We start from the raw sequence: 23,185 nt of genomic DNA on the forward strand, positions 1-23,185 counted from the left end.
ATCCGTACCTTTCGTCCAGAATAGGCTACTCCGTATACTCTGGACAACGTAGATACAGACAGACTACTCGGTCCATGGCCAGCAAGGTAGACAGACGGATTCCTGCTTCCACTCAACGAAACCCCGGCGGAGCGATCGTCTGCAGCCAACCTCCCACCACGTCTCGCCAACCGACCGTTAGTAGTCCTGCTCCATCGGCCAGCAGCTGGCCTGTCAGAGGGATGCTCTCGCCATTAACTCCGCTGGTGCTGCGCTCATTTGGCGCTGTATCGAGCCAGCCCACCGCTGCCCCGATGTGCGCCCCCCACCGCACGCTGGTCGAGATGGACAATTATAAAAGGAGTGCTGTGCCCCCGCGGTCGTCCTGACTTTCATTCTCCAGCCATCCTGCTGTGGAGAATCTTGTCTATAATTCTCACAATGGCTGCGTCTCCCATCACCAACGGCCTCTTCAACCACGACAACTCCACCCCGCCCGAGCATCCCAGCCTGTTCGCGCTGTTCTCGCTCAAGGGCAAGACTGCTATTATCACGGGCGCCGGTGCTGGCATCGGCCTGCACGTCGCTCACGGCCTGGCTGAAGCCGGCGCCAACGTTGCGCTCTTCTACAACACCAACACCAAGACGCCTGAGCGCGCCGCTGAGATCGAGCAGCAGTATGGCGTGAAGGGTGAGTGTGCCTGATATTCCGTCCTTCTGACACATGCTGACGCTTCTCCAGCCAAGGCATACCAGGGTCGACGGTCCGCGACGCCAAGAAGCTCGAGGAGACGGTCAACCAGGCCGTGCGCGACCTCAACGGCCGCCTCGACATCTTCATCGCCAACGCCGGCATCCCATGGACCAAGGGCCCCAGCGTCGACGGCCCGCTGGACCATTACCAGGCCGTCGTGCAGACCGACCTGGACGGCGTCTTCTACTCGGCCAAGGCGGCGGCGGCCCACTGGCGGCGCCAGAAGGAGGAGGGCACCGACCTGTTCGGCAACAAGCTGCAGAACTTCACCTACGGCAGCTTCGTGGCCACGGCGTCGATGAGCGGGCACATTGTGAACATTCCCCAGCTGCAGGCGGCGTACAACGCGGCCAAGGCGGGCGTCATCCACCTGGGTAGGTGTCTGTCGGTGAACAGTGATATGAGCGTCTGCTGACTGTCTAGTCAAATCGCTGGCCGTCGAATGGGCGCGTTTCGCCCGCGCCAACTCCGTGTCGCCCGGCTATATTGCTACTGAGATCTCCAACTTTGTGCCCCCGGAGACCAAGAAGCTCTGGCGGGACAAGACGCCGCTGGGCCGCGAGGGGCTGCCGCAGGAGCTCAAGGGCGCCTACCTGTACCTGGCCAGCGACGCGGCCAGCTTCACGACGGGCGCGGACCTGGTGGTTGACGGAGGCTACACCCTGCCTTAGAGAGCCTGGCGTGATGCACCTTGTCTGGATACAAGGGGTATAAACATTTAGACATAGAGGTTGCAGGATAGAGGAAGACGGGACCATGGTTTGATTTGGCTTTTTTATTAGATAGTGCAGATAGACTGCATGACGTCATTGAACAACTGCCCCTGAGGCCCAGCAGCCCCAATGCCCCATTCTGATCTTTCTCCAGCGTGCCCCTGACACTGCCCGATGCGGCATCTTCTCCACCGCGATCTTCGCCCGCCGCGATCAGCTCTCCGCGTCACGGGATTGGCTGGTCCGGTGACCAATCACGTGGCCGTAGTGCCTGAGGCTGTCACTTGATAAGTCACTTGGTATCAACAGCTGCATCACTGTAACAGAGCCATATCTACGAGTATTTCTACGACTATTTCTATTTGTACTGTATCATCCACAATGACTCGACGACTCGACTCGTTCGTGCATCGATGCCTGTCCAGGCAGACGCAGACAGGCACCAATCCATGGATACAGGATATACCCCGAATAGTACTTCTACCTAGGTATTGTCTTGCCGTTCACTGCCAAACTGTGGGTCATCGACTTGGAGAACACAAAGGAAATGCTCCTCTCCTGCAGTCCTGGCCAGTGAATGACCAGGCACAGACTGGTCGAGTCTATACCTGATTAGGGCATATTGTATCTGGGAGGTCCCAACCTCCTGTTAACTGACTACTTGCTGTACTGTCGAGGTTGAGACTGGTTCTCGATCGAGATATCTACCTCTATCTTCATCTTTTTCTTCTCTTTCTCTCATTTATCATTCTACGAACGACAAGAAGATACTTCCCGCAGGACGGAGTTGAACTCGCCAAACCATCATCATCAAGAAGACTGAGATATTCTCTGAGATATTCGCTGATATCCTCCTCAATTCTCATGGAAACCTTACTCCTTGGCCAGGGCACGGACCGGTCGTACGACTATGACGACGTCTTCCTGTCCCTGGCGATCGCGAGGACCTTCAACGGCACGGCCAGTGTGACCAGAAGAATCGAAGATCTGAACCAGAAGGATCCTCCTGAAACTGCAACAGCGGTTGGCAATGAATCTGCCGATCCTGAGCGTGCGGAGTTGGAAATGGTGCGTATAGTACATACTCTGCGAACTGACGGACATACTGACGAAACTATTATAGAGCTCCATCCTCGAAGAAGCCCTGACCTGCGGCGACTGCACCATGCTCGTCACTCCGGAGAGGATGCAGGCCGACATCGCCTGCGACAGGTACCGCTTCTCCGCCGATCCGCCCTTCTCCATCGACACCGACGAGGACGTCCCGCCGGACGAGACGCCCGCGGAACGGTGGCAGCCGGGATATTGGCGATATGCGAGTGCAGCCCAGCGCGAGCGGTATATGCAGCAGGTCCAGCAGGTTCTGCTGGGCGGCGGCAGGGGCGAGGAGAAAGACGTCCTGTTCGCTTTCTACTCTGTCGACTTCCACATCCATCAGCACCACCTCGCACGACGGAGCTCGATGAACCTGTGTCAAACGGTGAAGGAGATGCGCGACGTTCGGTTGTGGCAGTGGCAGTTGGAGAACATGAACAAAAAGGTCGACGACGGCGACGGCATCAACATCAACGACGACGTCAACGCTTACAACGATGTCGACGGCAACGTCTACGACAACGACAACATCAACGCCTACGCCTACGACTATGACTACGACAACGACGCCCCCCCACAACCACTCACACGACCACAACCGCCCTCCCCATCCTCCACATGGCACTTCATAAAACAGCAGAGAAAGCCAATCCCCCTGATCGAAAGCCACAGCCAGGAATCGTGCTCTTGGCNCATCCGTAACACCGTTCAGACAACGCGCGCAGCAGCTCCGCGCCGTGCGCGCCCGCTTCCGAACGACGATGCGCGAGCGCGCGCAGCAGCGCGAGGACGGGTTGCTCTTCGCGCGGTACCAGGCGACGGTCGACGAGGTGGAGTGGCTACAGCGGCAGCAGTTGCAGCAGCAGCAGCAGATGATGATGACGGAACTCTCGCCGGTGCAGGTGCCGAAACTCGAGCCGGTGCAGGCGCCAGCACCGAAACCGAAGCCGAAACTGAAGCTGAAGCTGAAACTGAAGCTGGTGTCTAAAGAGAAGCAGCAGCAGAAGGCGAAATCGAAGTCGAAACCGAAGCCGAAGCCGATGCAGCAAGCGAAAGCGAAGGCGAAATGAAAGTTGAGGGTGGCGTAGACAGTCAGTCAGACAGACAAACAGACAGATGGACTCGATTCGGTACATGCATACCTACATAATCAGAGAGATACCCCCGTTGTCACCATCACCAACGATTCACAAGTCATGACTATCATCCGTCATTCGTGATATCACATCGCATCACATCAATCATATCTCATCATGTCATGCACACCATACCAAAATCGCATTCTTCTTGTACAGTACATTGCACATTGCATTGCATTGCACTCGAGGCGTTAGACAGGACAAGGACAGGACAGGACAGGACAGGGTTGGGTTGGACTGGGATTGAATTGATCTGATTTGATTTTGCTTGATCAACTGCATTTATTATTAAGTGGAATGAATAATGTACTGTCCTGTACAGTACAGTACATATTTACATTGAATCACATAATTGGTAATAATAATGGCGATGGCAAAGCTAATGCTAATGCTAATACTAATACAAATACTAATAAATGTACATACTGCAAACGGAATATCATAGCCTTTTTAAAAAAAATAGAATAAGGTAATTAAATTAATAATTACCATAGACAGAGACAGACACAAACACAGACAGCATGAGCATGAGCTTGAGCAAATTTTTTTAAAAAAGAAAAAGAAAAAAAAAGAAGACTAACTGACTGATCATTACTATTAACTATTGTCATTACTATGGTTATTGCAGAAAAAAAAATACAGAGTAACAAAACAGGTATACTATTTACCTACCTACGTGTAGACTAGATAGATAGATAGATAGACAGACAATCCTATCTTATTTTATTTTTATTCCTTATCGCCATGACATGACATGACATGACGTTCATTCATTCAATCTTTCGGTCGTTCGTTCGGTCATTTCTTCGAGGTAAGTGAAGTTTTTCTTTCTTTCTTTCTTTTCTCTTTTTTTTTCTTCGAGCCGAGGAGATACGTTTCAGAGTACATATATGTCTGTATTGTATGTATCAGTGGAGTGAGTGGTGTTCAGTCTTTTTTATTTTTCTTTTTATTCATTTTTTTTTCTTCCCTGAAAAACACCCGCTAAAAAAAACATTGCACTCGCACTCCAGGCCTGCATCAAGGAGATACATCACAGATCACAATCACAATCACAGATCAGCTCGACTAGCGCTGTAGGTACCACTATCCATATCCCATGCCCAACATCCAATATTCAATACCGATACCATAAATCCAGTGCAGTCAGTGAGTCAGTCAATCAATCAGTCACTTTCTAGACAGCCAGCCAGACAAGACATGACATGAATGAACACACCCTGAACCCGAACACAGATGGGATATCAACAGAAGACAAATGAGATGAGATAGACAGACAGACGAGTGATGATTCTTTGCTTTAGAGTAAAAAGAGGGAGTTTATCAAAAGAAAGGCTTGTAAGGGCTTGTGTAAAATGTCAGCTGATCTGTAGAACAGCTGTATCGCAGAGCTAGCAGAGCTAGAGTATACTCCATTCCTGAAAGGAGGTATGGCTGATAAACGTGCAGACTAGGCAGCCTGCGTCCCACCCATCTCGATATCCTGTGTCTCAGCCTTAGCCTTCTCAGGCTGCTTTACATCAGGATGATCCGGCAGCTGCTCCTTCATGTCAGGCCGCTTCCGGCCCAGCCTCTCGCACCAGACCTCAGCACTGACCAGCGTGTCGTTAACAACACGACTAACCTGCGCCATCATGTCGAGCCCCTCCTGCGCCAGCACCAGCACCCGATGCGCACTCGTCGCCTCGTCCGACCCCGCGTCCGACGGGGCCTGCGACGTCGATGCGATCCGGAACCGCTGCGGCAGGGAAATCAGGTGTCTGCGCACCAGGTTGCGTGCATTCTCCGGCAACGCGCCTCCCGTGTACTTGGACACAATGTCCACCACCTGCTTGAGCGTCCGCAGCACATCCTCCTTGACCGCCTGGATATGCTGCGACAGCGCGGCGCGGTTGGACGCCGTCTCCTCGGGCTTCTCCCTTCTCGACTCGTCCCACTTCTGCAGCACGTTCTTGAGCGCCACAATCGCCCGACTGAGCCGGTCGTTCGCCCACCGCAGCCACTTCAGGCAGTAGGTCAGACTGCGGAGCGACTCCTCGCTCATGGCGACTCCCAGCCCCGAAGTCGAGATCATCAGGCGGCTCTGCCACGTGGACGCTGGCCGTGCGTTGCCTGACGTATTGATCTCTTCGTACTTTGGCGAACGTTGATCATCGTACGGCGGGAGGGTCTCGTAAGAGAGCTCAGACGAGGACCGGGCGCGCTGCTGATCGGACAATGCCTTCTCGACATCCATCTCAGTCGACGCATTCTCTTCGCCGACCTTTCGCCGCTTGTTACGATCATTGGCATCACCGTTGTCCCGCCGCTGCAGCGCCCACCGGAGACCACCCTCCACTCCCGTCTTCTGGCTGATGGTGCCGACGGTATTGGCAACGTGCGATCCGATATTCCGTTCAAGGAATTCGGCTCCGTATTTGAAGCGCGGGGAATACGACTTGGAGGAGGTATAGGCGGACATGCCTTGGTTGATGGCCGACGAGATCAAGGGATGCGTCGAGGTGAGAAGCGAGAGCAGCGGTTCGGGCTGCAGCGGTTCAGGTTTGGTCGTTGCGGGGGCGGGGGGTTGAGATGGACGCGAGAAGTCTAGATCAGAATCAGTATACCTGTACGGAGTAGCTGCTGTAAATTCTTTTTTTTCTCTGCACCGTACCAGAACGAAGGCCTTCCAGGGCCTGTGCCGCTTCGATGTCGTCCATTGAGAGGACGCTGGTGGCACGACGAGCGCGATCGTCGACGTCAGCGCCGCTGTCCACGTCCATGGTCATATTGGCGGGTTCGCGGGCAGAGGTAGAAGAAGTCGGAACAATCGACGAAGGATGAGAAGGTGGAGGAGCAGTAACAGCGGCCGTATCTCTCACAGCAGAGACGGCAGCGGCCGGGGACGGCGATGGAGCGAGTTCATGTGTCTGCGACGGAGACTGTGACTGTGACTGGGGCCAAGGCTGGCTCTGGCTCTGGCCCTGGGCAAGGACTCGATCTGGAGGACGCTGGGCCATGCCAGGCTACTCCAAAGCAGCGAAGCGAGGGCTTGTCTGGGACACGAAGGCTCGCTCGCTTGGGCTGGGCTGGCGGGCTGTCTGTCTCTCGGGCGAGTTGGAGTTGGGCAAGCGTCGGTTTTGCACGTGAAGACGGCGGCAAAACGTGACCGGGATGCTGCCGCCGGCCAGTCACGGCGGAGAGAGCGAACAGCGATGCGGACGGGATTTGCAGGTCGACTGGACTGTGCGCTGTGCTCGTGCTCGTGCTCTTGTCAGGACGAATTGGCAGCGTGGGAGGACACGGGTTCGCGCATGCAGATGTCCTCCAGAGACCAGACTCGAGCAGATGGGGCAGAGATGAAAAAGACCCAGTAGTCGACCAAATCGGCAAATGAACGCAGGACAGACACTACGTAGGATAATACGAGTACAGCGTGCATGCTATTCTACTGCTATTATTATCGTCTATATATAGATAGGTACTGGGTAAGGTGATACAATGCAGTATTCGATCTGCTAATTCTTTATTGTCAGACAAAGCCCATTCATTCAGCGAAACAAGGATCCCCGAGTGTGACTGGCATGTGACCGTCATCAGGCCTGTCCCGCTGCGTTGGGTCGGCTGAATAGTTCATCCGCAGTCACATGAAGAAGCATCACTTGACAGCTCAACTGGCCAATCGGATAGATGTTCCACGTGCCGGATATTCCAAATTGCCTGATCGAGACGTTTGACCGGTTCGGGAAGGTGGCAGCAGGCCTATTCCCTGGCGTATTCACATGGGACAGGACATTACCTAGGAACGACATATATCAATATCTTAGTGGACTACAGGTTTCCGCTGAGGGATGGACTTCATTCTCAGATGTAGTCTGTACATACCACTATTAAATCTCCAGTATTTACTAGGTGATAGAGATCAATCAAGTAACAACTCAGGGTATATGAAACAGATACCAGACAGATACAGCTTGGTGGTGATTTTACTCCACCGACAGTCCATCCTCATCGTCATCAAAGTAATCCAACGTCGCCAAACCGGCCGTGCTCCCGTCATCGCGATCGACCAACATTTCAATCGCCTCTTTGCCTTCAAACTCGTCGTCGTCAACCCCCGCGTCGTCATCGCCATCGTCCACTTCCATCGCTGCCAGCCGTCGCGACACTTTGCTGTTCACCTTCATGCAGTAGTAAATGCTCTCGCACACGAGGCGCGCCGGCCCATCGCCCGTCTTGATCCGGCACAGCGTCTCCCCAACCGCATACCAGGCAAACTTGTGCTGCCGGTATCGCTCATACGTGCACGATGCCAGCAACGTCCGCCACTCATACTCGCTGTTCTGCCACGTATGCACCAGCGGGTGGTCGCAATCCGGTGGCTGGATCTCGCGGATCAGATCCGCCGCTCGCTGGACGACAGCATCATACGGTTTCTTGAACCCCCTGCAGCAGAAGTCTGCCCATCGGCTCTTGGCATCCTCCACACGCCGTCGGACCTCTTGGAGGGCATCAATTAATTTGTTGTTCGACACCTCCTTCTCCCTTTGCGCCCTCGTCCAAGCCTTCTGCCACGGACGAATGAGATCTGAATCTCGACTATCCTTTCCCCCTAATCCCTCGTAGAGCGCCGTAAACCGTGTCAAGACATTATGCTTCTCCCTTTGAGCCACTTCGAATTTCAGGTAGTCGATGATGTTGGACGATTTCCACCTGGTGGCGCCAGGGTCCTTGTACGCGGGCACCCCCCGTTTGCGAGGGCTGATCTCTTTCCGATATTCCTGCCAGGCTTTCTCCGACAGCTGGAGACCCGCCTTGCGCCCGTCCACAAGATGGCTGAGGAGCATTGCCAGCTCTTGTGCCTTTTCCGAGCCGACTGATTCATCTTCCTCGTAGACGATCTTCTCGTGTTCGACAGTACATCGCCCCAGATTGGACAGGGTCAAATTGAACTTGAACGTCCCTTCCAGAAATTCTTCCGTCGATTGCACCTCACGCATCGGCCGTGCGTGTTTCGTGAGCCTAAAACGCTCGGGCGGGAGTTCTTTCTTTGGAGGAGGGGCATCATTAAAACTACCCACAATCCTCGGGTCCCAGCAGATCCATGGCTTGTCGCCGTCGTAGTCACCGCCGGACAGTAAGCTCGCCAGCGGCTTTTCTCCTCGGCTAGAGAAGACAATGACATCCTTGAAGTGACGTAGCTCGTGCTTCCACACCGCCCGTCGTCGCTGAATATCTGAGGGTCGATGGGCTGGGAGGCGGCCGACGAGCACATCCACTCCGTCCAGCATGGTGTCGTCGAACCCGACATCTGGCCACTCGCGCGAAAAGCCAAAATGAACTTCATTTTCTTCCAAAACGTCGTACGGGTCGGCAATGCTATACGCGTAGGTCGACAACGGGATGGGGATGTGAAGCTCCGTCACGTAGCGGTCCAGCGTGTGGACAAGACAGCGCCTCAAACAGTCTCGTAAAAGGCTGAAGTTTCTAGGAGAAAACCCGGCTTCCAAAAATCGGATGATACTCTTGGTGTCATCGAGGATCCACTGGTCGATGCGCCTGAAGCTGTTGCGCGAGAAACTGTCCTCCAGCCGAGGCCTGATTTTCTTCACCAGGAGTCTGGCCAGCTGTGGACTGTCTTGCTCGATCACCGCCGCGAAATCTCCATACATCTGCCGGATTCCGTCGCGCATCACCTCCGCGATATATTCCCGGACCGGCCCCCTTTCCTCCAGAATGGTGAGGAGCTGCACATTCAGTTCGACGGGATGCAACTCCTTGGACCAGTTGGCTACCTCGAACGTCAACTGTTCATCGTCCGCCGACTTCGGAGACCAGTAGTGTGGGTGGGGTTTGACTTTCAGCTGAGAATCCGAAATCTGAATCCAGAAATCCCTCTCACCAGCGTGGATGGGCGAATTCTGTCGGTCCACCATCCACAGTCCCTTGGCTCCCGCAATGCGGCCTTGGAAGCAGCTGGGCGTACTTCCTTGGATCCCGAGGTGGTCACAGATCTCTCGAGCCAGCGCTCTCGACATCAAAGCACAGCCGTCATTCATGACCTCCGGCTTGCTCTTGTCGTCTTCGAGATGCAGAATCTCCTCTGGACGGAGAACCACGCTGGCCCACGTCTTGGAGAGTCCAAGGGCGATCCGCTGGAAAAGTTTACAGTCTGTCTGGTCCATATTCGCATGGCGCGGCATGTGCCACTCCAGCAATGCTTCCACACTCATGGGGGTGTGCTTGTCACAGGGCTGGTTGATGGGCGCCAAGGAGGGTGCGGAACGGCTGTGATCAAAGTCAATTCCGTCAACAGCGAAGAATTCCACTCTGAATCGAATGTCGCTCTTATTTTTCTTGCTCTTGCTCTTGACATCTTCCACGTAGAATGCCCGCCATGTTCTTCCCAGGAGGTAGTGTTCGTAGTGAGTGAGCCACTTGGCGATAGTTTCACGAAGAAGCGACGGATGCGAGTTAAAGCGAAGGTGGGAAGGGGGCCGTGAAGGCGCAGGGATGGTCAGGCTCAGAAACCGGTCGGAACCGAATCGACGATGGAAGCGACAGCTTCGCTCAATTTTGAGGGGATTGAGTTTCAGTTTGAAAATCCCAGCCTCGGACTTGTCGCGCCAGTTCAGTGCGCCAGTGAGCACGACGACTTCAGAATGCTTGTCCACGACCTTGAATTGGTTTACTGCTGCATCCCAAGCCTTCGCAGGCGACTTCTCCGGGAGGGCTTTCCCATGTCGCTGGGTGTGTCCTTCGATCCACTTCCAGAAGCCTTCATGGTCATTGAAGGGATCCTTGTCCCCAGCTAGGACATCCTTGAGAGGGATCCCCCATTCCTCAGCGATTCTCTCCAGCTCATATCTAGCCCGCAGAGAAACCGAGCTTGGTAAATACTTTCTTTTGGCAAATGGACCGTTTTGGAGAAGATCATTGAGAAGCTTCTGTTCGGCAAGGTCTTGCTCGGGATGTGCTTTCGACGTAGAGAAACTTTCTCCTTCAACTGCTTGCAAAATCGATGTCACCTCTTCGCTAAGCATGACTCCAACGGTTGAGCTGTCCTGAGTCAGGCTTTCTTCCATTGGCTCTGTGATATCGGTGTCAAACGATCGGCCCAGCGCACGAGGATCGCGCGGCGGATCAAAGATGTCGTCGTCGGAGTCGGATGTCACGGTAGTTGCGAAGCTAGTGTTCAGTTCATTTTGTGGGGCAGGCATCGGCTGGGGTTTGGCATTGCTTGAACTTTGGTCAGGTTTGACAACCTTCATGTAATCGGAGATTCTCGATTGTCTTTTCTTCTTTGGGGATTCGGGTTTCTGATCGTCATCGAGAAAAAAATCGTCAGCGTCCATCTCGTCAAAAACGGAGTCTTCGAACTCGTCCTCGGTCTCCATTGACTGTTAGCCCTCATCAGGAGAGAGGATTGGGGAGCTGGGAGCCGTGCGAAATACCTCTTCATCATCGAAAGACTTCCTCTTTGTCTCAGATGGCCTGGGGGCTCGGGAACGTGCATGATCGCTAGGTCGTGGTGGCCCGTTCGACAAATCTCTTGGACGACGGAGGCGGTCAAGCGCATGGGGGCTAAACGATCCCCCTCTTATAAGATAGATCTCATCTCTGAGCAATTCCTCAAGAATTTCAAGACGCTTCTTACGTTCGCCAGCCGATATGCTGCGGTAGCCGTCTCTTCTCAGAAAGTTGCTCGTCGTGGGTAGGGTTCCCGGCTCTTGTCTCGGCTTCGGAACCCATGCTTGCACTCTCTCCTCAAAGTTTTGCAAGATGCGATCGATGTTGACGTTTTTGAAATGTAATTCTTTAAGGGCAAGGAAACATTTTAAGTCGAGTGGCTTCTCTCTCTCACGCGAACTGGGCGACGACAGCGAGGGATTGGGGATTCGGAGATCGAATTTCAAGTTCAGATCTTCAATGATAAGATCCAATTTCTTACCCGTCCGGCGATCCGGCGTTTGAGGGTGATATGACCCCATGTTTGCTAGAGACGGTGAAATAGTAAGGTTAAAAAATGATCAAGGAATGCCGTCCACAAAGGATGTGCAGGACGGCTTTTGGGTAAATGTGCAACAGCGGGAGAGTTTATTCTGGAAGCATGTAAAAATATCCAACAAAGCCAACACGTCTTAAGTCACAAACTTGGAAATTACAGAACACTGCAGATTCTGTGGAGTTCTTGCCACAAAAACATCACGACAATGGGGAGATGCAGCTGCTTGAGCGGCAGAAGCAAACAAACAAGCAGCCAAGAAGAAAATAATGCGGGATATTCGATGTTCGTGAATGTTCCGACCAGAGCTCTGACTTCAGGCGGCAGAAGAGCTGACTAGACGTTTCCTGGGTGGCAAATGAAGCAATTGACGTCGTTCCAGAGAGAGAGCACCTCTGATCCTACTCCTCGATACCGCATGCATTGGGGTTGTACTCGAATGTTTGCTTGCTTGCTTAGTGTTGGTCAAGCATTCATGGCGGCAGTCGAAGATGTGTCCAGAAGTCCGTATTCCGGCATCAATTGACGGGGGAGAAGCTGGCTGGCCGAATTGAGAGATAAAGAAGCAGCTGAAGGGCAGGAATCAGTCCTCGAGGGACGATTCTCAGTCCCCCGTCAACTAGCCCCGCCATGATAAATGCAAAAACGGGTTGGATACAGGGCGACTAAATTAATCACTGGAAAATGCCGCGCCTCCCGACGGCGCACCGCTCGGCCCGCCAGGGATTAGCGCGCCCCTGGCCGCGACGGCCGCTCATGACTGGCCTGCACCCCGGACAGGCGATCCTGTCATGCTCGCTTAATTGCTGGAGATGCATGAGTGACAAAGGGGAAAGAGGGGCAGAGGGACTCCATGTTCAAAGGAGGAACAAAGAACAAAGAAAGAACAGCGCCACCAAAACTTTGAACTGGGTGCAGCCACGGTGCGTTTCTTGCTTGACTCTTGAGGAAGGTTGACCAAGCTGCAGAAGGATCCCGAGGAATATTATCTCTGAAGTAACGTGACATCGAGTGCATCACGTGATAGCTCTGACTGAAAGGGAAAGAACCCTGAAAGGAACCAATCATGTCTCCCGAAACCCCATCTACTAGATACAGCTGTTTATCTATTGAGATTGCAGAGCAATTTCGACAGCGCGCATGGAGGGACCATTATGAGTAAATTATCTTGATTGAATTCCTCAGCTCTCTCTTCCTTCAGATTTACAGATCCAGTCCTGCAACGTCACTCTTGCGGCGTGTTGGCAGCAACAGCTGGCCTCACAAAGCCAATCTGGACGCCATGGAACGGTGTCACCACAATTCCGCACTTCAGCACGGGCGGTCCGCCGCCGGTGTAGTCGACGATATGCTCGAAGGTTTGCAGAATCCGGCACAGCGTGTAGCCCATCTCCATGAGGGCGAATTGCTGGCCGATGCAGATGCGCGGTCCGCCACTGAACGGGATCAGTTGCCAGCTCTTGGGCGTCCAGTGCTCCCACCGCTCGGGCACCCACTCTAATGGATCGGGGAATGACTCGGACACCGGGGGGTAGAGATCCCGACGACGGTGCATCAGCAGCGCCGAGTAAATGATGGGCGTGCCGGCACGCACCCCGATGGGACTCAGGCCGTCAGGCCCGCCGCCGCGAGGCAGAGTGGTGTCCTGCAGGGCCTGCCTTGTGGCGAAAGGCATCGTTGCGTAGAGCCGTTGCGTCTCGTTGATGACGTACTGCAGGTATTTAAGATCTTTGATCTCCTGGTAGGTCGGTCGGCGGGTGCCAATCTTGCGCAGAATGAGGGCGCGCAGCTTGGCCACCACGTTTGGGTGTCGCGCCAGCTCGAAGAAGATCCAGGACATAGATGAGGCGGTGGTGTCGCTGCCGGCGAACAGCACGCTCGTCAGCTCATCGCGGATCATCTGGCGGTCGCGCGTCCAGCTGGCCAGGGCTTGCAGCAAGGTGTCTGATTTGGCTTCCGGACTGCCTGGCGGCAGCGTCAGCGCCTGGGAGATAAAGGGCTCCATGTATCGATCCAGCCGCTTGATATTCTCCAGGTAAGATTTGCGGGGAATGGCCCAAGTGAGCGGTCTACCGATGAACTGGAGTTAGCATATCTGAAGAGGTATCTTCGACGATCTACCTACCCGGCTCGCATCAGAACGCTCTGCACCCGCTGGACCTCATTGAAGGCCTCCGTAAAGCCATTGGAGCTGTCTTCCAGGCTGCCTACCCGGTTCCCAAGAAGAAACTCGGAAATGGTATCCAGGGTGTAGCGGAAGATCAGATCATCGATCGACACGATCGCGGTCTTATCCAGCTTGGGAATCAGCCGCTGGACATTGCGCTCATACAAGTCCAGATCGGACACGCGTGTCTTCTCGAAGAACGGCCGGATGATCTGGCGCGCGCGATGCCACTGCTCGCCGTCGGTACTGAGGATGCTGTCGCCCAGGAACGGCCGAAAGGCGTCGTACAGCATCTGGCCCTTGCCCCAGCTCTTGAACTGGGAGGTCAAAACGGCCTTGACGTTCTCCGGGTCAGCCGTGAGGATCATGCGCTGGCCGTTCATGATCATGACCTCGGCTGTGTACGAGCCTCGGGCGGCACATCCGGTGTGATCAAAGATCCATTGCCAGAATTCCAGCGCGGTGTTGTTTCGCCAGGTACGGATTGCTTCCAAGAAGAAGCCTAGGCCTGTCCAGACTAATATTAGCGCATCATCTCTGACTCTGCAGAAGAAGCCAATCCTACCCAAGGGGCCTCTAATATCGACATCGGGCGCCATGGCGCCAATGGCCAGGGCGCTGCGACGACTGAGCCATCGCTGGACGTAGAGGGAGCCGATGAAGAGCAGGGGAAGGGCAATTGGGAGATATCTCCACGAGAAATAATCGCTGACGAGGAACGCCATGCTCCTGTGGCTGTCAGGCAGCCCCTCGAACAGCTCATCTGGTTCTTCATTTCTTTAAATCACCTCTAGCTGGTTGGGATCATGTGAACCCAGAGCACGTGCCTGCCTGGACAAGATCCAAAAGTCTCCGTTCGGCGACATCTTCTCGTCACGATGCAGAAAGGCCCCGAACACGGTTTTTAGTGCCTTCAGAACCCTGCTAGTACCATCAAATATCGCCGCAGTCCTGCCTCGAGATCCATTCTCCCTCTCATTACAGATCTGGAGCTCGGTGTCTCCGCTCCTACTGCAGTTCCGATTGCCTGAGTGATTGATCGATCCATCCATCTCTGACAGCCCCATCTCAGGTAACACATCGCGCGATGCTAACAAATGGCCGCACTGGAACATGTTCCTTGCTCCTTCACGTGGCTGTTCGACACGATTCAGCTCGGCATGCCCGCGCCATTTGCTTTAGTGTGGAGGGTGTTCTCTCCCTCGTGACGCGCGGAAGATTGACTGGCTGGCGAAGAAGTCTCCTCCCTCGTGAGGTGTCACTTTTCAGAGCTGGATCCAAGATGGTTCCCTAGAACCATCGGCGAGAGTGGCTCGTATCAGTCGCCACTCCTTCGTGTTGGTTGACGGAGGGAAATCGCGCATAGCTGTCTGGATGTGATTGATACCTGGCTTTAGGAGGATATAATCTACATGGTACGAACCGATGGCCGGTTTTATCTTCTCCTACTCTATCATCGTATCTTTTCACACAGTCAAGGAGGCCAGGAGCCAGCACATCAACTAGCATATCAGGGATCGAAGGTTGGAAGCCAACAGCACCACTCTGTTCCACTACAGAATCCATCTTGTTCATCACGTGTGATATTGCCTCATACACCTCTTGTCTTCCAACCGTCCGCTTATTCTAGTGGTGAACATTCGACATGCCGTTCATCGATGCAGAGACTGCCCCTGCCCGTCCCCTCAATGGCGATCTCCGGCTCGAAGGAGACAAGGTGATGCCCATCGCCATCGTGGGCATCGGTGGACGGTTTCCTGGCGACGCGGCCAACCCAGAGAAGCTCTGGGAGCTCCTGTGCCAGGGCCGCAGCGCCTTGAGCGAGGTCCCCAAGGATCGATTCAATATCGACGCCTTTTATCATCCGCACGCTGAGCGCGCGGGGACACAGAATTTCCGCGGCGCCCACTTCATGAACAGGGCTCCTGAGGCGTTTGACGCGCCCTTCTTCTCCATCACGCCCAACGAAGCCAAGGCCATGGATCCGCAGCAGCGGATGTGTCTGGAGGTGGCTTATGAAGCTATGGAAAACGGTAAGGCAAACTGGCTGTTTTACTTATGTGTGCGATTTACTAAGATGATCGATCTCCAGCGGGGATCAGGATGGAAGACGTGGTCGGTTCGGATACGTCCTGCTACGTCGGTTGCTTCACACAGGACTACAACAATATGATCTCACACGATCCTGAGACATTTCCTGCCTATTTCCCCACAGGCGTGGCGGCTGCCTGTCTCTCAAACAGGGTCTCGTGGTTCTATGACTTGCGCGGGCCCAGCATGACGATCGATACGGCATGCTCCTCGTCGCTGGTGGCCCTGCATCTCGCCTGTCAGAGTCTGCGGACAGGAGAGTCGAAAATGGTATTCTTCTCTCTTTCTTTTTCTTAGCTGTAGAAAAGAGAAGCTAATGTTTCCAGTCCCTCGTCGGCGGTGTCAACTTTATGTGCACGCCCGAGTACAACACGACCATGTCGACTCTCCACTTCCTCACTCCTGACAGCAAGTGCCAGACCTTTGATGAAAAGGGCAACGGCTACGCTCGCGGCGAGGGAACCAGCTTCGTCGTCCTCAAGCCGCTGGAGAGGGCGCTCCGCGACAACGACGTGATCCGAGCAGTGATCCGCAACACGGGCTGCAATCAGGATGGCAACACGCCCGGCATCACCCTACCCTCAGCCGAGGCGCAAGCCACCCTCATCCGCCGTGTGTACGAGGATGCTGGCCTCAACCTCGCGGACACAGGGTATTTTGAAGCCCATGGCACCGGGACCGCTGCCGGCGATCCCATTGAAACGAGTGCCTTGGGAGCAACCTTTGGCAAGGCTCGACCTCCGGACAAGCCGCTATGGGTGGGTTCTATCAAGGCCAATATCGGCCATCTCGAGGGGGCGAGTGGATTGGCTGGCGTCACTAAGGCTCTCTACGTTCTGGAAAAGGGATTCATTCCTCCCCAGGTCTGGTTGGAAACACTCAACCCGCGGATCAAGCTGGATGAATGGAACCTCGCCATCCCGCGTGAGCTGACTCCCTGGCCGTACGAAGGCCTACGGCGGGTCAGCATCAACTCCTTCGGGTTCGGAGGCGCCAACGCCCATGCCGTTCTCGACGATGCCTATCATTACATGAAGGCCCGCGGAATCAAGGGCTTCCACCACACTACTATTCCGGGCACGGATGCCTTGAGCTCAGATCATCGGTCGGACTCGGACATCTCGCTCTCGTTGTCGGACAGTCACTCGACGGAGGGTCTCGCCATCATCAAAACAGAGCTCAACAAGTCCGTCCCCAAACTCATCGTGTGGTCCGCACACGAGCAAGGCGGCATCAAACGCATCGCCGACGCGTACGGCGGGTACGTCGAGGGGAGGCTGGAGTCGCTTGACGCCACCCAGGCCGAAGAATTGTTGGAGGACGTTGCCTACACGATGGCGGAACGACGCAGCATTCTGCCGTGGAAATCATTCACCATCAGTTCCTCGGTCCAGGAGCTCCGCGCGGGCCTGGACGATGCAGCCAAGCCTATCCGGTCATCAGTTGTCCCCAAGTTAGGCTTCGTTTTCACAGGACAAGGTGCACAGCATTGGGCCATGGGACGAGAACTGTGGGCGTACGATGTCTACTCGGAGAGTCTTCGCGCCGCGAGCACCCATCTCACCTCTATCGGCTGTCCGTGGTCGCTGGTAACAGAGCTCTTCCAGGACGAGAAATCGTCCAAGATAAACGAGCCCATGTACGGTCAGCCCATCTGCACGGCAGTCCAGATTGCCCTGGTCGATCTCCTTCGCCACTGGGGCATCACTCCGTTGGCCGTAGTCGGCCATTCGAGCGGCGAGATTGCGGCCGCATACGCCAAGGGCGCGATTTCTCGCGAGGATGCCATGACGATCGCCTACCATCGAGGCCGTCTCTCCAACCTGCTCTCTGAGCTCCCGCCCCGGCTCCGGGGCGGCATGCTGGCCGCGGGCGTGGGCGAAGAGGAGGCCCGGCCTTATCTTGAGAAAGCTACCAAGGGCCAGGCCGTCGTGGCGTGCATCAACAGTCCCTCCAGTGTGACAATCTCGGGTGATTTGGCTGCAATTCTGGAGATCGAGGCCATGATGAAAGCCGACGGCCGGTTTGCTCGCCGACTCAAGGTGGAAACCGCCTACCACTCGCCGCATATGCGCGGCATCAGCGCGCAGTACCGGGATTCGCTCGAGAAGATCCAGCCACTGCCAGAGGATGACCAAGCGCCCAGGATGTTCTCGAGCGTCACGGGCGGACTTGTTGATAACTCCCACCTGGGACCCGAGTACTGGGTGTCCAACATGCTCAACCCCGTGCGTTTCTCCCAGGCAGCCCAGGCGCTTCTGGAACACTCGGAGAACCGCAAGCGAAAGCGGGCCAAGGTCAAGCCGTATGTCGATGTCCTGGTGGAAGTCGGCCCTCATAGCGCCCTCCAGGGCCCCATCAAGCAAATCCTCAGCGCGGCCGGCGCGGACTGCCTGTCACTGTCCGTCTTGACCAGGGGTCATGACGCTGCCCGTTCAACGCTCGAGGTCGTGGGCCGCTTGTTCCAGCAGGGATATCCCGCCCGGATCGGAGCAGCGAATACACCATGCCAGGGCACCAGCAAGCCAAAGTTGCTCGTCGACCTGCCCCCATTTCCCTGGAACCACACAAACAAGTACTGGCACGAGTCCGCGCTGGCGTACAACTATCGATTCAAGAAACTGCCCCGCAAGGATCTTCTTGGCCTTCTGGACGACGAGGGAAACCCGTCCGAACCTCGCTGGCGCAACTTCTTGCGTCTATCGGAGAACCCGTGGATCGAAGATCACTCCGTCCACAACACCCTTCTGTATCCCGCCGCGGGCATGATGGTGATGGCCTTGGAAGCGGCGGCGCAGATCGCTGATCCGGACCTGGAGGTCGACGGTTACGAGTTGCGAGACATTGTTGTCGGGAACGCGCTCATCGTGCCTCGCGATGAGGAAGGGGTTGAGACGATGCTGCACCTCCGGCCGTGGCGGATGGGTTCACAAGCGACCACCTCGGCATGGCACGAGTTCACGATCTACTCGCGACCCGGAAGGGAGGCTTGGTCGCAGAACTGCACGGGCTTGTTGACCGTCCGGTACAAGAATGGTCCGCCAAACTCCATCTTTGCCGACGAGACCCGGCTGTCGAACGCCATGCACCGGGAGCGATACGAGCAGGCATGCCGGGAATCCACGACTTCCGAGTCGGCCCAGCAGTTCTATGACCATCAGTTTGAGATCGGGCTCCAGCTTGGCGAGACATTCCGCAATCTAGTCGAGATCAACAAGGGCGAGAATCAGAGTGCCTGCGTGGTCCGGATCCCGGACATGGCCAGTACGATGCCGCACAATTTCATCCACGACCACGTCATTCACCCCTGCACGCTGGACGCGATCGTCCAAACGCTGCTGCCGACAGTCGAAGGGCCCAATGAAAAGATGAAGGTGGCCGCAATCCCGACGTACATTGAGCGGCTGTTCGTCTCGGCGGACATTCACTCCACGCCAGGGGACATCTTCCAGACGTACAGTCTGGCCGGCTACACGGGTCTGAAGGAAGCAGAGGCCTCCGTCTATGCGTCGACCAAGGGCTGGGAGAAGCCTCTGGTTATATTCGAGCGGATTCGGGCCACACGCCTCTCCGCCATGACTGATGTGGCCGCGGCTGGGGAGGCGAAGGCCCGTCTGCGCAAGATCGCGGGTGAGTTTCGGTGGAAGGAAGACATTTCGAACCTGGAGAACGACGACATCCAGGCGTTGTGTGCGGCTGGAACCGCTTCTCCACTTGTGAATTTCCTGCAACTGGCGGCGCACAAGAACCCAGCCATGAAGATCTTAGAAGTAGGCGCGGGCGACGCGGTCGTGACGGAGCAGATTCTGAACGCTCTCGCCGGCAGGAACGGAGAGTCGACGCCATGGTTCGCATCTTACCTGGCCACGGCAGCTAAGCAGGACGCGGTCAATGAGATGAATGCCAAGTTCGGCATATGGGAACCGTACGTGGCAACAAAAGTGCTGAGGATTGATCACGATCCCGTGGAACAGGGCCTGCAGAAGGGCAATTTCGACTGTATTGTGGTGACGGATCTCTCTACGGCAGCTTCATCTCTGGAAGATGCCATCATAAATGTCCGGCTCTTGCTCAAAGCCGGTGGCAAGCTGATCGTCTCTGGTCCCGAGGCATCGACTCTGGAAGAAGCCACGCTGTGTGCTCACGACTTCAGCGGAGCTGACTGTTTCTGGCCTGCAGAACAATCTTCCCCCGTCTTGCTCTCCACGGCACAGGGAGCAGCCGTCCGGGATGTACCAAGCGACGTGCTCATCATCCAGTCCAACAACCCCAGTGCACAAGAAAGGGCGCTTTCGAACAAGCTCGCGGGCCAAATGGAAAGACTGGGAGTTTCTGTTTCGACCAGCCGCTTCGATGGAGTGCGCGATATGGAGTTCTCGGGGAAGGCCTGCATCATGCTCGCCGAACTCGAGACGCCCTTGCTCTTCGGGATCGGAGCTGATGATTTCAAAACGGTGAAGAGCATCATCTTGGATTCAGCCAGTCTGACCTGGGTCACCTGTGGCGGAACCATCGACTGCGAGAACCCGGGTCTGTCGTTGATCACCGGCCTGTCGCGAACCATTCGTCAGGAACAACTGGGCATTGCCTTCTGCACCGTCGACCTCGACCCGGCCATTCCGGTAGATACAGACACCAACGCCAGCTTCGTCATCAAAGCCATGCGCGAACTGTCCGTCATGGAAGGGGACCGCGAGTTTGCCGTCCGGGCGGGCCACATGATGGTTCCCCGCGTGCATCTGGAACAGGGGACCAACGACCTGATCTCGTCCATGACCGTCGAGCGCAAACCGGAACTCGCGCCGTTTAAGCAGCCGGACCGGGCGTTGACACTGACCATCGGGGTGCCGGGGATGATGGATACTCTCTTCTTCAAAGATGACGAACGCTATCGCCAACCGCTGAAGGACGAGGATGTCGAGATCGAGGTGCGGGCCAGTGGGCTGAACTTCATGGACATCATGGTGGCTATGGACCAGATCCAAGAACCGGCCGTCGGTCTGGAGTGCAGCGGCGTCGTGACGCGAGTTGGACCGGCGGTGACCAAGTTCAAGCCCGGCGATCGAGTGATGACATGGCTGCTGGGTGCCTTCAGCAACTACGCCCGCAATGCGGAATCGATGTTCCAGCCGATCCCGATTGGCATGACGTTTGAGACGGCGGCATCGATCCCGATGATCTACTGCACGGCCTACCAGGCGCTGGTAGAGGAGGCACGCCTGCAGAAGGGGGAGAAAGTGCTCATCCACGCGGCTGCTGGTGGTGTCGGCCAGGCAGCTGTGATGATCGCGCAGCATGTTGGGGCCGAAGTGTTTGTGACGGTGGGTTCGCAGGCCAAGAAGAAGCATCTCATGGAGCACTACGACATCGCGGAGGATCACATCTTCAACAGCCGCGACCTCAGCTTTGCCGAGGGAGTGATGCGAGTGACGAGCGGAAGGGGGGTTGACGTGGTGCTGAACTCGTTGGCGGGTGAAGCGCTACGACAGTCCTGGCTGTGCCTGGCGTGGTTCGGACGGTTTGTCGAGCTGGGCAAGAAGGATATCACCGGAAATACGGGACTTGACATGGGTCCTTTCTTGAAAAACGTATCGTTCCACTCGGTCAATGTGATCGGGACGCTGCGCGAGAGCATCCAGCGGGCATCGCAGCTGTTCGAGAAGACGATGGCGTTTATGCATGCCAAGCATTGCCAACCAGTTGTTCCCATCAACGTGATGAGCTATTCTCAGATCGAGGAAGGATTCCGCCTCCTCCAGAGCGGCAAACACATTGGAAAAGTGGTTTTCAAGGTGCACGACGACGACAGGGTCATGACGGTGCCTCGCCCGGTGAAGGCGGCTGAATTTGATGCCAACGCGACGTACGTTCTGAGCGGTGGTCTTGGGGGACTGGGCCGCAGTCTGTCACTGTGGATGGTCGACCACGGCGCCAGGAACCTGGCGTTCTTGTCTCGATCGGGGGCCGCGAAGCCGGAAGCGCAGGCGTTGCTCAACAAGCTGGCCGAGGAGGGGGTGCGGGCAGTGGCCTATGCCTGCGATATTGGAAATGCGGAGGAGGTCCAGACAGCAATTACTCGGTGCCAGGAAGAGATGCCTCCGATCCGGGGGGTTATCCAGGCGGCCATGTCGTTGGCTGTAAGTTTCCACCCAATTTTGCATTGGATTGTTTTTTCTGATAAATACAGGATGCTGCGTTTACACAAATGACCCCGGAGCAATGGTCGCTGAGCGTGAATCCCAAAGCTCCAGGAACGTGGAATCTCCACCGCTTCCTGCCCAAGGACATGGATTTCTTTGTCATGCTCTCGTCGTCATCCGGCGTGGCCGGGACTCGTGGGCAGGCCAACTACGCGGCTGGCAACACGTTCTTGGACGCCCTCGCTCATCACCGACACGCGCGCGGTCTTCCTGCGGTCTCGTTCGATGTCGGCCCCGTCACCGGGATTGGATACGTGGCGGAGAACTCGGAACTGATCGACAGTCTCGCTGCGCAGGGCTATGTGGCGCTGAAGGCGGACGAATTCATGGCGGTGCTGCAGGCCGCCATCACGGGGGAGACGGTCAACGGACAGGCCACGCCGCGACAGGTCATTACAGGGTTTGCCACGGGAGGGTACGTGGCCGCGCAAGGCTGGGAGCATCCATACTATCTGGACGACGCCAAGATGACGCACATCGTGCACGTCGATGCGGCGGAAGCAGCGGGGTCGGCCGACTCGGGCCTGGGCTGGCAGACGCAGCTGGGCCAGATCAGCAGCGTAAGCGCGGGGGCGGATCTCGTGGCAGCCGCGCTGGGCGCGAAGCTGGCCAAGCAGATGATGGTGGCAGCGGAGGACATCGACCCGTCGAAGCCGGTCAGCGCGTACGGCGTCGACAGCTTGACGGCGGTGGAGATACGGGCGTGGAGCTTCCGCGACCTGCAGGCGGACATATCCATCTTCGACATTATGAGCAACGTGCCGATCGCGACGCTGGCGCGGACGATCGTGAGCAAGTCGAAGTTTGTGCCGAAGGGAGTTGTCGAGGCTGATAATTAAAACGGTGGACCAGATTGGCTGATATGAGAGGCATGGATTGCAGGCAGTCCAGTTGATATCGAGATTTGATTTGCTGATGTTAACGTAATAGTGGATTTGGTATCAGTTATTTTTCTGATTTGTTTTTTAACCCTCTTGATTGTATTCTGGTTATTCTTATACTAATTCTAACTCTGACCCTGAACGAAGTCCTTGGCTTAGGTTCTTTTTTTCTTTTTTAGGTT

The 23,185-nt window shown here is 55.7% G+C and overlaps 6 protein-coding genes across 6 annotated transcripts; 3 read left to right on the forward strand and 3 right to left on the reverse strand.

Moving 5' to 3' along the window:
* Positions 1 to 420: 420 nt before the first annotated feature.
* On the forward strand, positions 421 to 1,404 carry T310_2621 (Carbonyl reductase; the record flags this gene model as incomplete). The annotated part of the gene is made up of 3 exons (XM_013474525.1): positions 421 to 656; positions 722 to 1,107; positions 1,157 to 1,404. The coding sequence occupies 3 exons, from the start codon at positions 421 to 423 to the stop codon at positions 1,402 to 1,404; spliced, it is 870 nt and encodes a 289-aa protein (XP_013329979.1).
* Positions 1,405 to 1,827: 423 nt separating this feature from the next.
* Positions 1,828 to 3,529, forward strand: T310_2622 (uncharacterized protein; the record flags this gene model as incomplete). Its single annotated transcript, XM_013474526.1, has 3 exons — positions 1,828 to 1,934; positions 2,214 to 2,514; positions 2,570 to 3,529. The coding sequence occupies 3 exons, from the start codon at positions 1,828 to 1,830 to the stop codon at positions 3,527 to 3,529; spliced, it is 1,368 nt and encodes a 455-aa protein (XP_013329980.1).
* Positions 3,530 to 5,130: 1,601 nt separating this feature from the next.
* T310_2623 (Clock controled protein (Ccg-8)) lies at positions 5,131 to 6,679 on the reverse strand (the record flags this gene model as incomplete). The annotated part of the gene is made up of 2 exons (XM_013474527.1): positions 5,131 to 6,266; positions 6,334 to 6,679. The coding sequence occupies 2 exons, from the start codon at positions 6,677 to 6,679 to the stop codon at positions 5,131 to 5,133; spliced, it is 1,482 nt and encodes a 493-aa protein (XP_013329981.1).
* Positions 6,680 to 7,645: 966 nt separating this feature from the next.
* Positions 7,646 to 11,650, reverse strand: T310_2624 (RNA-directed RNA polymerase; the record flags this gene model as incomplete). Its single annotated transcript, XM_013474528.1, has 2 exons — positions 7,646 to 11,059; positions 11,114 to 11,650. 2 exons carry the CDS (start codon positions 11,648 to 11,650, stop codon positions 7,646 to 7,648), a joined length of 3,951 nt encoding a protein of 1,316 aa, XP_013329982.1.
* Positions 11,651 to 12,889: 1,239 nt separating this feature from the next.
* On the reverse strand, positions 12,890 to 14,556 carry T310_2625 (Cytochrome P450 alkane hydroxylase; the record flags this gene model as incomplete). The annotated part of the gene is made up of 2 exons (XM_013474529.1): positions 12,890 to 13,733; positions 13,790 to 14,556. The coding sequence occupies 2 exons, from the start codon at positions 14,554 to 14,556 to the stop codon at positions 12,890 to 12,892; spliced, it is 1,611 nt and encodes a 536-aa protein (XP_013329983.1).
* Positions 14,557 to 15,476: 920 nt separating this feature from the next.
* T310_2626 (Lovastatin nonaketide synthase) lies at positions 15,477 to 22,961 on the forward strand (the record flags this gene model as incomplete). The annotated part of the gene is made up of 4 exons (XM_013474530.1): positions 15,477 to 15,864; positions 15,924 to 16,192; positions 16,249 to 22,059; positions 22,110 to 22,961. 4 exons carry the CDS (start codon positions 15,477 to 15,479, stop codon positions 22,959 to 22,961), a joined length of 7,320 nt encoding a protein of 2,439 aa, XP_013329984.1.
* Between the last annotated feature and the right edge of the window lie 224 nt (positions 22,962 to 23,185).

The sequence above is a fragment of the Rasamsonia emersonii genome, assembly GCF_000968595.1.
Source record: "Rasamsonia emersonii CBS 393.64 chromosome Unknown ctg1118621760033, whole genome shotgun sequence".
NCBI classification, from domain to species: Eukaryota; Fungi; Ascomycota; class Eurotiomycetes; order Eurotiales; family Trichocomaceae; genus Rasamsonia; species Rasamsonia emersonii.